This window comes from Ixodes scapularis, unplaced genomic scaffold, assembly GCF_016920785.2.
Source record: "Ixodes scapularis isolate PalLabHiFi unplaced genomic scaffold, ASM1692078v2 PGA_scaffold1__304_contigs__length_218370807, whole genome shotgun sequence".
NCBI lineage: Eukaryota > Metazoa > Arthropoda > Arachnida > Ixodida > Ixodidae > Ixodes > Ixodes scapularis.
The window spans coordinates 21,920,238-21,936,836 of NW_024609846.1; the positions used below are offsets into that span (position 1 = coordinate 21,920,238).

At 43.1% G+C, this 16,599-nt stretch overlaps 1 protein-coding gene across 1 annotated transcript in view; it reads right to left on the reverse strand.

Moving 5' to 3' along the window:
- The window catches only part of LOC115323488 (enteropeptidase-like), a 38,882-nt gene extending 36,479 nt beyond the window's left edge, over positions 1 to 2,403 (reverse strand). The window contains exon 1 of the mRNA XM_040219411.1: positions 2,355 to 2,403. Coding sequence (XP_040075345.1) covers positions 2,355 to 2,403 — 49 coding nt within the window. The remainder of the gene's footprint in view (positions 1 to 2,354) is intronic.
- Between the last annotated feature and the right edge of the window lie 14,196 nt (positions 2,404 to 16,599).

Here is a 16,599-nt window from a genome sequence, read left to right on the forward strand (position 1 = left end):
TGACGGAGGCTTATTGCGGAGGGGGCGCCGTGTAACCGAACTTTCGGTTGCACGTTAAAAGATCCCCAGGTGGTCCAAATTAATCCTCAGTCCTCCTCTGGGCCGTGCGAGATGGCCGGCTTGGCACGTAAAACCCCCAAATTTTTTTTTCGCCGAAAACGTAAGTTTTTACATTTTTTTAGATATTATATGCATGGACGTCGACGCAACCTAGTAATGAAATGACTAATCGATAAAATGATAACGATTAATTCGGTTGATATTTTAATCAATTCAAAGACTTTGGGCAAACATATTTTTGTGTTTTAAGGGGACGGGGTGTCCCACTTAAAACACGAAAACATGTCTGCCCAAAGTCTTTGAATTTAAGATCCCTTAATGATTGCAATAATAACACTGCTTGTCATTCCAGGATTTCAGCGGTTAACTGTATTGATGAGGGAAACACTATATATATATTTTTTATATCTGACCTTCCTAACAAATTTTTAGTATCTGTACCAATTCAGTCGTTTTGTTCAGCGTAGTATAGGTATAGGCTAAGGAACTTAGCATTAAAATTAACGCTAACTGTTGTCCAAGAACTTGATGTCAGATTTTTAACACTCAAGTATTGATGTTCGGCAACTGATATTCAAACTGCAGGTTCCCTTAATGAGCAAAATGCAGAATATAGGGTAGTTTAACTCACCAGCCTCGATCTAAAATCGACAGTTAAAATCGACGCCTGCACGTAGAAATTTAAACTTTTCGTCAATGGTGTAATTCACGGGTCGGTTTTTTCTTGTAAAATTACAAAGCAAGGCTATCTTTCTGTAAAAAATAAGGCCAAGAAACTTGCCAGGGTCTACGGCGGGAAGCAAAGCAGACAACAGGGGTCCAGTAGTGGGATGTGTTTGGTGTTCGTATTGATAGATGGCGCTACCTCCTTATCGCGACGGCTCGCGACCACCTTGGTTTATTAAAACGAATATAATCTTTTTTGAAATGTACCTTAGGTTAAAAAAAAATACGAACAATAAAAGCAAAACTCAAAGTAAAATAAAAAAAAAAAAAAACGCGCCTGGATATCGGCGGCGCTTTTTGCGGCCAACGGATTTCGTCTGCGTGTCGTCTGTTATCTGTCGCTGGTCGGCTGCACCTTCAGACGCTGCTCCCGTCGCCATCTATGGCTACGAACGCCAAACACACCCAGATACTGGACTTGGTTGGGTGGGTCGCCAGCCACCGTAGACCCGGGCAAGTTTCTTGGCCCTATGTTTTACTAAAAGAGAACTACGCTTTGTAATTTTACAAGAAAAAAAACCGACTTGTGAAATGCACCATTGACGAAAGGTTTAGATGGCTACGTGCAGGCGTCAATTTTTTACGGTCCATTTTAGATCGAACCTGGTGACTTGAACCACCCTATATAGTAGTTAAAACGACGGAGGGGAAACTCATAACGAAGATATGTTATGAATTCTGTCTTTCTGCTTTTGCCCAGGAATGTCGGAAGCATTTTGTTTTTACATTTCTACGCATTTTCTCTTACTCTGCACTGGAGGTGAAAGCATATTGGATCTTAATATTTAGCAGCCAGGGATTTTCCAGGCAGCTGACTTCAGGCGTTGAGGCAACACAGTTTATCGAACAACATGGAAGCATGTTGAGAACTCAAATGTCGAAGGGCAAGCACAAATAACAAAGGATCAACCCTTAGACCTTTTCGCTTCCATCTCAGCTTTGTGCTAAAACTACGCATCGTTTCTTTTTTCGTCTTTTTTTTTTATGTGGCAGATTTTCCGAAAATTCCGTTTCCCAGAACAGCAGTCCTGGTCGAAGGCGATTTTTCATTCCGTAACGCAGTACTTGCGTCTTCACCTTCTAAATGAATCACGTACGGTTAATAAGACGCGATCCTGCGCTTACTTTTGTGCATGATTTGATTTAGCCGGCGCTTTCAAACTCACTAAAACGACGAGAGTCATGACCTTGAACTTTTGACACTGCACGCCTGGCTCCATCGGGTTGTAGCGTTGGTCGGGTTCGGGCTGAATGTGTACTTCAGCAAAGGGCAATTGTTTTAGTGTTACGACGTGCAGATTAGCGGATACCGATTCTACTTTGTATTTCGTAGATACTAGATAGTGACTCATCAAAAGAAACCCTTGTATTTTTTTCGAAACATTCTGAATCTTCCAGACGTGCGGGAGGTCCCAACCACTCAAAAATAATTCTACGTAAATTTTGCTCGAAGTCTACGTGCTAATACTCCAGGTAATCTTCTTTTTCTCTCGATCCTAGATTGCGTTTGTATTTTTGGGGAATAACAGTGTTTTGGTCCCTGATCGTGAGAGGGAATGTTTACTTACCGAAATATGTGCTGACGATAAGCAAGAAACCAATGTGACGTGAGCTCATATTTCCTACCTACAAGGCGACAACACGCCGCTTTCGGTTTTAAGCGTTTAAACAAGGTTATTTCTTATATCTCAGCTATCGATGATTAGGAGAAACCTCAAGCTGTAGTTAGGTGCAGTTATGTAGGTCTTAAAAAGCCCCTCGCGAGCGGGCTTCTCAATTTTTTTATGATGAGCTCTTGACGGGCGGCTTACGTTCGAAAAAGCGCTGACGTCAGGACTAGTCCATCTGGAGCAGATAGCGGGGAGCCCATCAACGCGAACTGCCGTTATCATCTGTGCCAGAGTCACCACGGCATTATTGAAAAGGCGAGGGAACTCTCGAAGCGGCGCATGTGGAGCAGATGGGGCTCTCCCCTATCTTCTCCAAATGGAAGAGTCCTGACGTCAGCGCTAGTTCGAACATAAACTACGACTTCAGCGCTCCTCAAAAACCACAGAAAAAATAAAAAAAAATCGCCTACTAGCGTGGAGCTGTTTAGTGTCTTCATGGCTGTACATTGTGACACGTGTTGTGTCCTAGCTACGCAGCTGCAACACAGTTGAATGAACCCGTTGTCTCAAACAATCATTTTAGCAGACTCCATATCATGGTGTCCTAAAGACGAGTTTTAAGTGAAGATTGTAGAGCCTAACAGATTATTTCTTCAGCTTTTGGTTTGAATTAAGCCCTTCGACTAATCACGGGCTTTCATAGAGTTGGTATTACTCAGTTGGGGGAAAGAATTTATGGTACGCTGTATCTAATGCGCTACTTCATGGAAGTTACAAAAAAAATTACCGCATCTCCACGTGGTGAATGATGTTGATTGGGGCGAAGCTCTGATGGTGTTAAGGATACTGACTTTGTTCATAGGTAGCGCTGATGGTGTTGATTTTTTTTTTTTTTAGTGGCTACTTGCAAGATATTATCCATGACATCCCCAGCTCTTGAGTTACTACCATATCTCAGAGCCCTCTACTCGTCCCGCAGTCGTGGCCGAGTGGTTAAAGCGATGGACTAGAAATCCATTGTGGTCTCTCCGCACAGGTTCGAATCCTGTCGACTGCGCAAACTTTTTTTTTCTTTTTTTAAGAAGACAGATGGGATGGCAGTCGATGTGAGCACGGACGCCGGACGAAAAAGGCTGGACCCTAAGGAGCTGCGCCCCTAAAAAAATGTACTTTACTTGAGGTACAGTGCTAATTTAACTTGTCTATTACGCGCGAGCGTGCGGCTTTCTCCGGAGAGTGCTAGACTGGTGGCATTCGCGGAAGCTAAGCTAGTCACGTGGCGCAACATGGAACGGCCCACTCGAGGGGTGTCCTGCCCGCTCTATCAGCTTGATAAGCGATAAAAGGAAAGTGCTTTATGATATATTTTTGTTTTTTGATGACGACATCGTTGATACACCTTCATGCTTTAGTTCGTTTATTGTTCGAGAAATGTTGTTTGTAAAAGGCGTATGAGCAGCCTTCGGCGTTCGCCGCCAGCTGATAGCTGCTGATTTCATGTTGCGCCACGTGACTAGCTTAGTTTTCGCGAATGCCAGCAGTCTAGCACTCCCCGGAGAAAGTCGCACGCTCGCGCGTTCTATAGACAAGTGTGATTAGCACTGTACATTTTCCCAGCATGCAATGGTAATTAACGTAAGCTACTTTTCTGGTACTTTCCGGGGAAAGTAAAACTCCCGAATCTAAATTACATTACCCAAATATTGTTTATTTAAATTTGTTTCACAATATCTTGCTTTGTGAAATATGACAAAATACTGGAAGGAATATTCACCTCTCACCAGAAACGCGAGCACAAGACGCATCGCTCTCATTGCACCGGGGGCGGTTTTCTCGCAGCATTTCAAACTCTTGATACTTCTCGCACGTTCAGCAAAAACCAGGAAGTTGTGTATATTATGAGAGGACACTCCTCAACGAGACAATTGCTTGCCGAACAAACGGCGCTAACGTCATGCTCTCTCCTAATACGTTTAAGCCTCTAGGGTGCAAGCGAGTATGAGCGGAGTCAAATTCCGAAATCTGAGGGAGAGGGGGGAAATTGCGAAATGACTCAAATGCAGAAGACATTAATTATATTGACTGGTATTGTTAGTCTAAATAGAGCTTACTGAACAAAAATTCCCCTTGAAAGGATGCGCTCCCCTGTTTGACTCAGAGTATTTACATGCACAAAACTATGCCTACTGCATGATCGCACTGTTACAATATGTAACCAGCTGTGGTGTCTAGCCAAACCTTCTGACGTGCATCTTTATAATTCCCATATTTTTCTCAAATATCTGATAGCAATTTAAAGCTTCGGAAACTAAATTCACGTGGTTTTCGAAATGTTCTATCCTCCAGTAGAGGTATGTGAAACGTTTGGCGTTGCTTGGAACTTGCAATAACGTACCAGTTCTAAAGTTTGGAACCCTCTACTTCTCAACTATTACGCGTGCGTTCATTGTACCCGTGTAATCTGGCAGGCTTAAGCAAACGAATTAATATATTAGCGCCTGAATCAGTTGAAAACGTATTTTAATATTTGCCAAGGTAATACTGTCACGAATGGCAATTGATGAGGCGACGAAAAATGAACGAAACTAAACGTTTAATGGGGCGAACTTCGTACTGCGTGGTACTGTGCTGTAAAGTACTGTGTGGTACTGTGCTGTAAACATTTTTTTGTCTCATCAAAATTTATGCCAAACTTCCAGGGGAAGTTTGTATTTCGTCTAGATTTCTTACGTTTAATATATCGTGTCTTTTTAAAATAACGCATTTCACTTTCAAAAAACTGCACGTTACTGATTGCTCGCAATGCTCGCTTTTGTATGAAAAGAAGGCAATCTAAGTTCGCTTGGGATGTGGATCAGCAAACTAAAAGACAGTAACTCAAGCGAGACTGTACGGCGGCAAAAGAGATTCGCCGTTTCACTTTCGTTGTGGCGCAATAGTTTTACGCGTTCGAAACAAAACAATCCCCCACAGGTTCTTTCTCATGGAGCCAATAAGCGGTGTTCATATTAAAAATTCAGGAAATTAAACTCTTAAAAGATTAAAACAGAGCAAACGACGACGGACGAGAAACAGGACACATACACAGCGCAGTGTATGTGTCCTTCTGTTTCTGGTTTCCCGTCGTTTGCGCTGTTTTAACATTTCACAAATGACGCATCAACTAGCCCCATCTTCAACCTGAGTTAAAATGAAACTCTTCAGAATCGCATTGTTGATGGGAGTTAAATAAAAGAGTCACGAAGTTATAATTTCAAACTTGAGGATGACATAAATCACTTTGGTCAAAACAGTAAGTACTTCGTATTACTGATTTTTAAAGGAAGTTTATTTGATTTAAGCCACGAGTCTGAACGCAACAACCAACTTTTTTAGCGCTTCCGGAGAGTTCTATCTTGTTCACGCTAGAAAAAAAATATTTGTATTGTCGGCATAATTGACGATATTTGATCTACCCTTTACGTTTGCGATGTCATGTGTATATTAGAAAAATAAAACAAGAACCAAGAATGGATCCGCGGGGGACCGCATATTTGTAGTACTGAAGTTCTGAGATTAAACAATTTATTACTGCATGCTCTGTTCTAGAAGTAAGATAGTTTTCTCACCAACGTTAGTGTAACTCCACTTACTCGGGAGACAGGGAAGCTTACTTAGAATTGCACCATGTTGACCGCAATGGAATGCATTTTTAAAGTGAAGAAATATGCCAACTTCATAGGTTATATGTTCTCAAGAATTCTGGTGTTTTAGACCAAACAATGCAACTCTTGGGGACTTATCCTTCTGAAAACCGAATTCCACGTTTACTATAATCGTATTGTAATTATTAAAACTCTGAAGTCTTTTATGTATAATATGCACAGCGACCTTCGCGAGGACTCAAAGCACAGAAATAGGTCTGTATTTGTTTGAATCATCAACAGGGCCACCTTTATGTATAACAGCCACACGTGCATGTTTCATTTTGTTCGGGAAAACGCCTGTGGTTAGCATAAGGTTAAAAGATGTGCCAGTGGAGTACACATTGTCTCACAGATGGCCTTTATCGGCATAGGCTTAGTATCATTGAAAGGGCAGTGCAACGATTTTAATGTTGAAAAAATCGGGAGTTTTTTCATTTTTTATATTGTTTATGCAAGCCCAAGGGACCATAAACGCGTCACCTTTCCCCGAAAAACTGCTATTCTGCTGCGTAATCGCAAAGCAAAAAACGAATTACTTGCCGATCTGCAGCCGCCTTTGGTGATTACAGGAATTGAAAAGACAGCGTCTCTGGGGGATTCGCGGAAGTTCACAAAACTTGTACCCCTCCGCTGCTACTATCACCGTCAGCCCCGTGGCGAACCGTCCTTGGTGTCGATAGCTCGCCGCAATTTTCGAGGATGCTTATCCTTTAGAGGTCGACAATCGCGGAGGAAGCGGCTGGGGGCTCTGAAGAGAGGGCCCAAGGGGAAACCACGAGAACCCCCAGAGTACGTCACTCGAAAGTCGACGTGGAGAGTTGAGAGGCACTTTGAGCTTCGATTTTTTTAATTTTTCTTTTTTTAAAAAAAGAACTAGCGTTTACAGAAAAATACGGTTTTCTGTTTTTCGTTTCATATGTGACGCTGATTGATTTTCGCAGTTAATTGACCAAAGTATGAAAATCGTTGCACCGCCCCTTTAATATTATCCGCTCCAGACGTACAGATATATTTTTTTTTAAATATAGAATTAATTTAATGATTTTATACTGGTCAGTCGGATAAAGAAAGAAGGAATTTAAACAATTCGTTGTAATGAACTGTTTGCACGGTATTTCGACGCAGTCTTTAAAAGGAGCACCGACAGCAACAAAGTGTGCATTAAATCGGTTTGGGGTGATTTCAGATAAGATCGACCAAAGGGTGGCTGGTCGACATTTTTAAATCAACTGATGTTTTTATATGACATTGTCTAGTGTCTGGTATAAACGAATCCACACTTAGTTTTGACCAGAAAAAAAAATTTGGAGACAAGAAAAATCGTAAGGCAGGGAGAGGTGGACAGTTGCAATAACGCGCGCTGATGGAGGGGGCAAGTTTGAAAGTGAATAATTAAAACAATAAAATTAGGAGAATTTTAAAACTTTTTACAAACAAACTATGGGTTTAACTTGCTTGTAATATAAAGTAACAATATTTATTAAAAATTTATTTAGTTTTCTAAAAATTGCCAAACATGCCTGCTCGAACGACAAACGGCAAACTTTGAAAATCTGTATCTCATGAAATAATTTAATCATTACTACATAACTTGCAGACATTATTTTACTAATATATGGCTATTATTGAAAAAATAAATAAGGTATCTGAGTGACACAATAGTTACAATATATTTAGGCAAACATGGGAAAAAATCAAACAAAGAAAAATTCCAATGCGAATAAAAAAAAAACACCACCTTCGATTTTTTTTAAATTTGGGTACCCTGTTATACTCTATTTCAACATTCATTTCTATTAAAAACATGTTGCATCATTGCACTGTGAAAGAAGAAACAACTCCCCAAAGTAGGGTCCTTTTTCAAAGCCTACACTTAGCAGTGTCCTATACAAGAAGTGACTCTGAGTTCCAGTTTCATGAAACTTGCACAAATCTTTTATATACATTTATTGAGATGAGGTCATTGATAAAAAGAGCGATCGGTCACACTGTAAAAGGGAGGAGAAACTATATACAGCGTTTTACATAAGCGTACAAAGTGGTATCATATTAGAGACTAATGATTTGAGAAAAGATGATGTAGTGTGAAGTTGTACCTTCCGGTATATTTTACATCTAGAGTAAAATAAATAACTTTACTTCCACACACAAAAACAAAGATATAATAGTAAGATATTTAGGTTGGCTGTGTATTTACGATTACAAACAATTTCAGGTGACGGATGCCATAGTGCCTAACTGGAGCAGCTTCGATGCTCTCGGTGTATGAATGAATCGTGGCAAGCCGATATATTTTATCCTGCTCGAGGATAACATTTTGGGATTTTTTTTTATAGTGATCAGATAAAAATTATTAGTAACCACCAACAAAAACAGTAGGTTAAATACCCCATGAAGAAAAATGTGATAAATAAGATGTCCCTGCATTCAAAATGAGCAGTCCTTGGGAAATCAAATTCGGCACTTTACGCTAAGTTTTTCCTCGCTGTACCCATTTAATAAAGTTGCTTCCAAGCAGATCCGAATGTCCGTGCTACATATACGTCACAGGTCCCTTCTCTTGATGACTTGCTGAGCCGCCACGCGTGCCAAGACTGAATGCCAGGGAAGGCGCGCACCGTCAGCCACTCTTCTTTTTTTTTTGTTCACGATACCGAACAACCTCATTTTCGTCCAGATATACAAGATGCACGCCTTTCAGTTTCTTTGATAGAACGCTCACCATTGTCCTGGCCGTCTGAATTGCGCTTACTGAACGTTCTCTCAGGTTGTTCAGCGTGGCCTGGTGCTTCACGAGTCCGCCAACTCCGTCACATGCATTTTTTCCATGTCCAGATGCAGAAAATAACCACTGGGCTTGTGGGCAATCGACCTTTGCAAATTGGTGAAGCTGGTAGCGATTCTTGAAATGACTGGCGGCGCCGTCACTTACGTACGTCACATACGAGTATACCGCAACGTTGTCTTCAACCCACTCCTTCACTTTTTCTAGAGCCAAGCAAGCGTGAGCGGCGTCGTGACAGAGGTCCTCACTGATGATGGCAAAGCTGTTTGTAGATTTTCTTGTCGTCACTACACATGTAAATATCGAAACTTGTTTTTTTTCCCAGTGATATGCTTGCACTTCCTCAGGAAGCACGATGGTCTAGTTTTCAGCAAAGTCAAAATGAAAGACAATGCTCCCGCGTTGCATGCACTGTTTTTCATCGTAGATCGCTTTACCTTGCGTTTGCCGGATATGGTTGTGAAGTACCCAACTTCCAACCGTCACTTGGATGACTTTTAGGAAAGTCTCAGGTTCTAAAGTTTTTTTCACAAGGTCGCCGGACTCCCATGTTGCAAGCACAATCTCTTCATCCTCCGGGATATCAAGTTCCTGGAGTGTAAGAAACTGGCCTTTTGGGCAGTGATCACAGTCTCCTAGAAGGCACAGTTCTGTTGCTGGATCGCACAGAAATGCCGAGTTCATTTCACCAGTGTTGAATGTTGAGCCTGTAACGTTCTCTAGAGCGGCAATACAAAGATAATAATTGGCGCATCGCACACAAACGCACACTTCCTGGTGTGGAATACATTGGACCCATCTAGGGCGCAACGAATAAAATTTCGTTAGCCCAACGCCGGAATCGGGATGCTTGTCTTTGTATATACGGAAGGCCTCTCGTATTGAGCGTGTCATGAAGCGCTTTGGCACGAACGTTTTCTCTCCGTTGAGCATGACAGAGATGACGTCCTTCTGGTTGGGACTTTGGCGCGAACATTGTAGCTCGTCTTTCGTGAAGTACTCTAGGGCAGCAGACAGGTTCTCCCCAAGTAGCACAACTCGCCGGTTTGGGACTGGGGCGGTACCGGTCTGCCGGTAAGATCCTACTGGGGCGACGCTGGAAACGCACCGCGGGGCGACAACGGGCCAGTGAGATTGCCAGTCACTGGCCAGTGACTGGGACGCCCGGCACTGGGCGTCCCAGCGAGTTCCCGGATGCTGCCAGCACAAATCCCCAGCGTAGTACCAGTAACGCGGTAAGATACCAGCAAGATCCCAGGCTAGCGGCCTCAAGCCATACAGTCCCCGGGCTTGTTTTGTCCCAGCGAGTTCCCGGGCTGCTGCCAGCACGAATCCCCAGTGCACTACCAGCAGTACCGCAAGATACCAGCAAGACCCCAGGCTAGCGGGCTAAAATCGTACAGTTCCCGGTCTTGTCATACAGCCTAACATGTGGTTTTGTGTGCAATTTACACCTGAATAGAAATGATGTAGTTCATAAGAAGAATAATTTTAACAACAAATGAGTGTAAACAATTATGTTGCACTGTACATGAAAGTAAATTTCTGGCATAGGTATACACCTTATTGGTAAAGCGGCTGCCACAGCCATCTGTCGCTCATACACATGATAGCAAATAAAACATACAAAATTGTTACCGTAATTGTTTATTGTCAGCTCCAGTGAAGCTACAGCTTGGCTGGTCATCATGGGCTTGTCGCTAGAGGAGTGCGCTGGATGAAAGAGGCTGCATGTCACGGGCCTAGGAAATGTTCTTCACACTTTTCATGCAGCTTGTGATGCAAGTCGACCATGCACCCAGGAAGGGGAGTCCTTCATTAGAGCACCTGCAAAGAGAATCAACAGCACAGTAAAATGACAGGGTAAATCAATACCAGCTGCACATGATAATCCAGAAATTCCAAACTGGGCAAGCGCTTAAAAGGTTAAAACAGCGCAAAGGACGACGGACAGGGTAAAGGACACGGACAGAGCGCTGACTCGAAACCAAATTTTCATTGAACTCAACGGCGCAATATATACACACTATTGAGAACAAAAAAAAGAAAATCAGCCTGAAAAACACCCAAAACAAAAGCACAAAAACTAAGTATCACCTCTAAAAAGATAAACCAAGCTAATCAAGTGGCCAGAAAACCAGAGGCATGAGACAAGAAGCCCATGTAAAAGAAAAACTTTTTGTAACCAATGCATTAATTGTCTTCATTTCATTTTCAATCTGGAAACTATATCAAAACAAAAATACTTTGATTGCCCTAAGGGACACCTGTTACAACACACTGGATAACCAAGCGGCAAAAATGGCCCAGTTATCTCATAATCAAGGTTAGCTATTTGCATGAAGGCCCACTTCAAAGAAAGGCTCGTGGAAATCATCTACTTTAATTCAAAAGGGCATGTCGAGAGACGGGCAAACTCGCCGGAGTAGTTGGCATGTAGTTTAACATTGCCGTTCGTCCCGATAGGTGCGAGAGATCCAGCATTTTTAGGTAAATATAGTGATTCATTAGTCTTACTGAGACAATGACAAATCATATCCTTGACATATTCGCGACCCTAGCAAAACGGACAGCACCAAGCGGGAAAACCGGGAACCAGCCAGAACAGGTCGCTCTGCGCCTCTCCACGTCTCTGGCGGCTTTCGCGGACACGTGTTATCGACGCGGTGGCAAACAATGTAATTTGATGAAGGTCTGAATATTTCTCAAGTTTGCCTGAGTGTTCATCAGTGTGATGAAGCCTCAGTAAATTGTTTTTTTCTATCACGTGTTTGAAAGCCTGTTTACTCCACAACACACAATCGCGTGCTTTCAATTTCTTGGATGGGGAGGAATCAAGGAAAAACGTTTTGATATCTTCTCTGTCCCGAATGACATTCAAAGTGACGACTACTCGGTAACTGATAAGTGGTATTTAAAACAGACGAGGTGTTTCACTGGAGGGAACCCCAATGCTGCAGTCAAGTGAATGGGAAGGTTCAATAGCTGCTTTTCTTGAATTTGGCTGTGTTTGATTAGCGTCAAGATTGAGCCACCCACGCTGGTCGGTGCATTGGCTATTCATCTTGGCAGCTTTTCACCGAAAAAGCCTCTGGACCACACCGAAAAAGTTGGGCTGATTTCGCATCTACTTGATTCTCGAAAACCTCCTCGCTGCATACGATTAATGAGGGATATTGTCTGCTTTCAAAAAATGGGGGTTAGAAGCTGTCACAACATTATGATCTATTGCGCCTCCAATATTTATAATATACCCTCGTTGAAGCCAGCAGCAATATCCGTCTACATTGCTCAGGTTGTCCGGCCACAAAAGATACTCTCTTTCCCCATTCAGGATTTGAAGTCAAGTTTAATGCAGAGGGGTTCTGCGTGAATCTCCGATGAAGACTATCTTCAAATTTGTCCGCAATCATCTCCGTGCTGCCGGCTAGAACCATATGGCTGAGTTTAGGTAGTATCTCTCCGTCTGTCAAATATACTTTGATTCAGCAGTTCACCTAATAGCTTGTCAAGTAAGCTCATATTTCAGCCCAAATAATATACTAATATCCCTTTAGTGGGACATGGTACGTAATATAATGCATAACCCGCACATTCGTCAAAATGACTTCGATTGTCACTAAAACCTGAGTTGAAATAAGAGTATCAGCTGCTTAGTGGGGCTCAAGAAGCTCAAGCTTGGCTCAAGAAGCGCTTGCTTAATTTTCGTAATTTTCCTGCGGCCTGTGTTGCTGATCGAGCAGACGACTGGAGCTGTTTCTTAATACGCACAAAAGCTCGATTTCGCCGACAGATAAGTCGTATGGTCGAGTGATGCGAGTTAGTTGAAAATTACTGTCGGTGGAACAATTCTGTAGTCATCGCTGCTTTCCTTACCTGATCAAAACTGATTAGAGTCTATTACCGTCTCCCCGGAGCCCATAGTTTCGGTAATGAACGAAACCTCCGAAACAAAAGTTTGACATGAAAAGAACAAAAAGCACCGGGAAAACAAAACTATGCTCTGCAAGTTTATCTGCACCGGCTACACTTAACCGTCGCAGTTGAAATACCTATAAAATAGGGCATTAAACAAAAGAAAATCTGTTAAATTGAATGCGCTACCCGTTCAGGCGGCCCGGCTGAGCCGACGCGACCTGTTCCCAGCCGCCATGTTTGTTTGGTGGTGGCGCCCCCTATAGATCGTTGGAGTCGCGAATACAGCTCATTGTTGTACACATACTAATGAGATTGGGTAGACACATGTAAACATATAATATATTGCAGAGTATGGCCCCTGTGTTCCCACATAATGGCAACCTGACTAAAACTCATCTGCAGATTTCACCAAATAAAAAATAGCGACTTACCCAGAAACTAGTATATATTATTAGCGTCTACCATAAACTCACATTGAGTGTTTACCATCGGCATGCCCCATAGCCCTTGAAAACGCCCGCAAGCCTCACTTACTTTAAGCATATGACATCATATGACAACAAACATTCCCTCGTGATCATCATTAATATCTACAGGTGCGAACAGTTCAGGCAAATCAATAGAAAGATAACAAATCAGTAGTGAGGTGGTGTACAGTGGCTGGTAGGTGCAGGTTAATATGTATGGGACATCTATTTTCTGAGTAATATTGCTTATCTGGTCAATTTTCTTCACAGACCCATCACATACTGAGGCAAGGTTCTCAATACAGTGAAAAACAGGAAGGAGGAGTGAGTTCCAGATTTAGCTTTGCACAAGCTATGTGGCCACTGACTTCATCCTCTTAGAATTTATTGGAGTGGATCTGGGTATGATTATGTCTAGCCCAACAATACTGCTAGGAGCACCTTCAAAACCTTCAGAAAGGGGTAGAGGAAGTTTGAATCATAATTTCCGTATTGCGATGAGAGCTGCTCATACTGAGAATTGATGTGAGTCAATGTCGGCCATCCTTCTGCCTGAAATATCTATGTGTCAGCCACCCCCTATCAGAAAAAGTTTTAGCTGAGCGCTTTTTACTGGCCGCTCCGCTCAGCCACTGAGCAGGAAAGTAACCAGGCACGCACGTAACGCTCAGTCGGCATCTGCGCTCCGACTGGTCGTTGCTGACTGAGCGTTGTGAGTATGCAGGTGCTTTCCTTTTGAGTGGAGCGGGTCGTAACAATGCTCAGATAAAACTATCTAATGTCTATGTCGCAGCCTCAACAGCCAAACGAGCAGTCTTCTTCCTCGCTTGCACAATAGACCAAAATTGCACTGCATACTGCTTTAGAGGCTTGTTGGCATGTTTCACACTTACTCTCTGCAGACAGCTAGGACTGTCGGTAAGCGAGGAAAAAAAAAAGTGTGAACACATATCATGCACGCTAAAAGAAAACATCAATGGAACTACACGAGACTGCATTAAAGTTGCCAATTGGGCGCGTTTTATACCGCACAACCACTGTGTGTGCACAAGTAAACTAGCTCTACATATACCGCTCAGCACACCACAGCTAGGCTGAATCACATAAGTGTCACACTTGCCGAGCTTGAAGTACAGTCGTGATCTCTACGAGTGTGAACAAGCGATCGTCGACTGCTCAGTACTGGGAGCATCATGCACCAGCGAACTTGCTCTCCTTTTAAAATGCCTTGCGAACCAAGCATGGTAAGTCATCTGATAAGGAGAGAACGTCACCAGGGACAGCACTGAGCAGTTGATAATCGCCTGCTTACCTTCATATGTATCAAGTCTCTACCTGGCCGAAGTAGGCAGTATGTGTGCAGCAGAAACGGCTGTACTGAAATCTCAAAAGGATGAAAGATCAGAACAGGCTTGGTAAGCTTTCACGTTGCAAGTATGCCCATGCGAATTTCACTTTCTAAAACATAAACACACATTTCAAATTGTCATCCAGGACAAGCTGCTATTACACAGCTGTATATATAAGGCAGCTTACCATCAACAACCTTTGCAGACTGCCATGGACCTGATCCTCAGGTCGGCTGGTGATGCAGGAACGAATTGGCCTAGTCGATGCTAGCTTCCGTTCGGCAAGGGCTGCACTGAGTATAAAGGTGAAAAAAGTGTTTTAGATAATGTGAAACAAACAAAAGCAATCCTAGCATCCACAATTCGCTAGAGGCACTGAAAACAAAAATCAGAGGTTGGGTCAATTATGTTAATGCAATATACTTCGGACACATACCATGACTGCAGGTAAGATATTTGCTGCCTTCAATCTAGATCTGCTTGAAAATTTACAAGCCAAATAACAAATATTTTATAAGCTGAAATATATTTCGATGGAACTACAAAATCTGAAGACTATCTCTGCAAATATGGTGCTATCTAGTACACCAGGGATGAGTAGAATTGGATTACAGCATCCCCCTTACAAAGATTGAAGCAAAACTAGTATAGAGTCTGCCGTGCCACTACAGTAAAACCTCGTTAATTTGGATCTCATGGGACCGGCAAAAATGTCTGAATTATCCGAAGGTCGAAATATCGAAAGAACAAAGAAAGCTGCGTGAAAACGTTTTCTTTATTTTGAGAAGAAATCTGTTATTACCGCCTGCTTTCTGGACGACACTTGGGCGGAGACGGCAACTTTCCTTAGCGCGGTCGAGTGCTCCACCGCACTCGCACTGTCGGAGCTACGCATCCCGTGCGCTGACAATGTAGTAAAGCAAGGCCTCTTCTAGTTTCGGGTGCACCACCTTCCAAGGCCGCTTTCTTTTCGTGTTGAACTTCTCGCTCTCGAAAGCCTGTAGGATATCGGCCACAATTTTTACGTATGTAGCCAAAGTGCTTCTCTTGACGTCGCAACCTTCCATCACTTGTCGAGAGACGCCGCCCTCCAAGGCCCTCAGTATTTCCACTTTCGTCGCTAAATTCTTAGCCTAGTACAGCTGCAACGGAAAACGAGTAGCAAAACTGACCAGTAATCGGAGCGGCGAAATCGCGACAGCCGGCGCTATTTTCCCCGAGCGCCGATAGCGAGAGTGCCAGTCACGTTGCATTTTTCAATGCAGGGGTGGCCGGCGAAAAATTGAGGGATAGAATAGTTGTTAAAATGGCGGGCTTTAGGATCCCCGCGTTGAGGCATAAAACGTGACTGTCACTCTTGCTATTGGCACGCTCGGGAACAATAGCCCCGCGTGTCGCGATTTTGCCGTTCCGGTCGTCGGTCACTTGTGCTACCCTTTTTCCGTTGCAGCAATGCTTCTGCTGCTTCCATGCCAGGAGAGTAACGAGCTGAAGCACGGCGATCCAGAGCAAAACTGGTGCGAAACACGGAGAACCGAAAGAGCGAAGAGCCATTGGAAAACCGGAAAAACCACGTGCGCACTTCGGATGGATAGCGGTCATACCCTTTGGAACAGACGGTAGCTAGCACCACCTGCCGAGTTTGTCCGAATAAACCATAGTGCGCCGCGTTCCCTCCGAATTAATGAGCGTTTGCTGCCATTGACTAATACATACGTTTGACGGGACCGGATCGACAGTTCAAATTATCCGAATTAGCGGGGGTTGAATTAACGAGGTTTTACTGTACAACAGAAACGACTCTACTGTGATCTCGTGGATATCAGAGTTCGGAACAGGCATGAAGGATTTGGCACGAGAAATATGCCAATGTCATTATTCATTTTTGCAACATTAAAATTACTCTGAAAGTGCGACCAGCTGCAGGGTGTATTCACGCAAATCTTGCGAGTGCTGAATTGTAGGCACAGTGCCCTAGTTGTGTTCATGTGCGATATA